The 1,991-nt window shown below is 37.0% G+C and overlaps 1 protein-coding gene across 1 annotated transcript in view; it reads right to left on the bottom strand.

The window, feature by feature from the left end:
• LOC107062335 (probable LRR receptor-like serine/threonine-protein kinase At3g47570) overlaps positions 1–1,080 on the bottom strand; it is an 8,440-nt gene extending 7,360 nt beyond the window's left edge. The window contains exon 1 of the mRNA XM_015312866.1: positions 132–1,080. Coding sequence (XP_015168352.1) covers positions 132–1,080 — 949 coding nt within the window. The remainder of the gene's footprint in view (positions 1–131) is intronic.
• Positions 1,081–1,991: the final 911 nt, after the last annotated feature.

Below are 1,991 nucleotides of genomic sequence, written 5' to 3'. Positions count from 1 at the left end.
GCTGTTCAAAGTTGGCCAAAAATTCACATTTTCCATACTTAGCCAAAATTTCCAAAACTTCAAAATTCTTTCCAAAAATGAAAATTTCAAATTCTAAGCCTCTTCAATTATTTCGTATTGCCGGATGTTACAATGGTGGAGATATTCCAATGCACATGCCACATCTATCATTATGCATAGTCTTTGCTGGATGTCCAAGAAGTAGTTGTGAGAATACAAATTCTTCTCAAGACTCCCATTAGGCATATACTCGAGCACTAAAGCCTTAAAATCAATGTTGGAACAACTAGTGATGACTTTTATGAGATTCCTATGGCGAAGGTTGCACAAACCATCACATTCTGTATCGAAACTCTTTAATGCCACATCCAGTTGCAGATTAAACACTTTAACTGCAATAGCAGTCCCACTTCTGAGAATGCCTTTGTAGACAGAGCCAAAACTTCCGGAACCAATCAGATTACTCTCGCTGAGAGAATCAGTTGCTTGGAGCAATTCATAGTATGAAATTCTACCTCTCGTTGCAATAGACAATGAATCATCTTGTTGAGGGTATTTCTTACCTCTTCTATACCTTATCCATACAAACAAAAGGGTAATAGGAACAAATACAAGTGCAACTCCGAGGATAAGAAATAGAACAAGCAATTTTTTCCTATTTGATCTATGCTTTGATGATGTGGGGCATGGCGGGACACTAAACCTTGAAGAACCACACAATGCTTCATTGTTGATGAAAAACTGACTCGAGAGGTTGTTGAACGGACCCTCCGAGGGAATTTCACCATGCAACTTGTTGACAGAAACATTGAAATACATCATGTTTTGAAGTTTCTCCAAAGACATAGGAATGGTTCCCGATATATTTTTATGAGAAAGGTCTAGGAATTCCAAACCTACCATGTTGCTCAATGAGTCAGGTATAGATCCTTGTAACTTGTTGTGCCTCAAAGAAAGGTGCACCAGATTCTGCAATCCTCCAATTTCTATAGGAATTCCATTTGAGAATTGATTCATTGACAGATTTATCAGTGTTGCAGCCTTTAAATTTCCGATTTTGAGAGGTAAAGAACCAACCATGTTGTTTGACGACAAGTCAAGAGACAATACATCTTTAAGATTCCTAAGCTTGCTGGTATATTGGAACTGAATTTTTTGGAACCCATATGTATCTCTCTAAGTGAAGTAACATTCCCTAGACAATTAGGAAGAGATCCTGAAAATTCATTCTTACCAAAGTAAATGGCACCCAAATGTTGCAGTTTACATAGACTATCTCCAATAAATCCTGAAAGTTTATTGTTGTGCAAGTAGAGGCACTGAAGGTTTCTCAAGTTACGAGTTGATGTAGGAATTGATCCAATCAAGTTATTATTAGAAAGATCAAGGTCTAATAAGCTGCTTAAGTTCCCAACTTCATTTGGAATTCTCCCTTTAATTTGGCAACTACTCGCGGAAAACCTCATTAGAGATGTGGAAAGGTTCCCTATAGATACTGGAAGCATGTCGTTTAGAGGGTTGAAAGATAAAACAAGATTTATCAAATTTCTACAATTGGTTAAGGAAGTTAGGAAGCTTAAAAATGAATCAGTGGTTAAATTGTTTCCCTCCAAGTTTAGGACTTGTAGACGAGTCAAATATCCAAGAGAATTGGGAATGAAGCCTGTGAGTTTGTTGTATGAAAGCTCTAGAATAGTAAGTTTTGAACAATTGGTTATAGAATGAGGAATGGTCCCAACAAGATTGGTTAAGCTGCTCAGATAAAGAAATTCTATGTTGGGTAAGACATAACCTATGTTCAATGGCAGAGTTCCCGATAGATTGTTGTGTGATATAGATCAATTTCTCTCAACCCTGATATGTTGAAGATCTCGATATCAAGTGGACCGCCAAATCTATTATCCCAAAGATTAAGTTCCTCCAACTCAACAAGATTTCTTATCTCTTTGGGTATTTCACCTGAAGAAATATGGAATAAACTGAGTTGATGA

Source organism: Solanum tuberosum, unplaced genomic scaffold (genome assembly GCF_000226075.1).
Source record: "Solanum tuberosum cultivar DM 1-3 516 R44 unplaced genomic scaffold, SolTub_3.0 scf00216, whole genome shotgun sequence".
Taxonomy (NCBI): Eukaryota; Viridiplantae; Streptophyta; class Magnoliopsida; order Solanales; family Solanaceae; genus Solanum; species Solanum tuberosum.
This window is presented reverse-complemented; position numbering and strand designations above follow the sequence as displayed.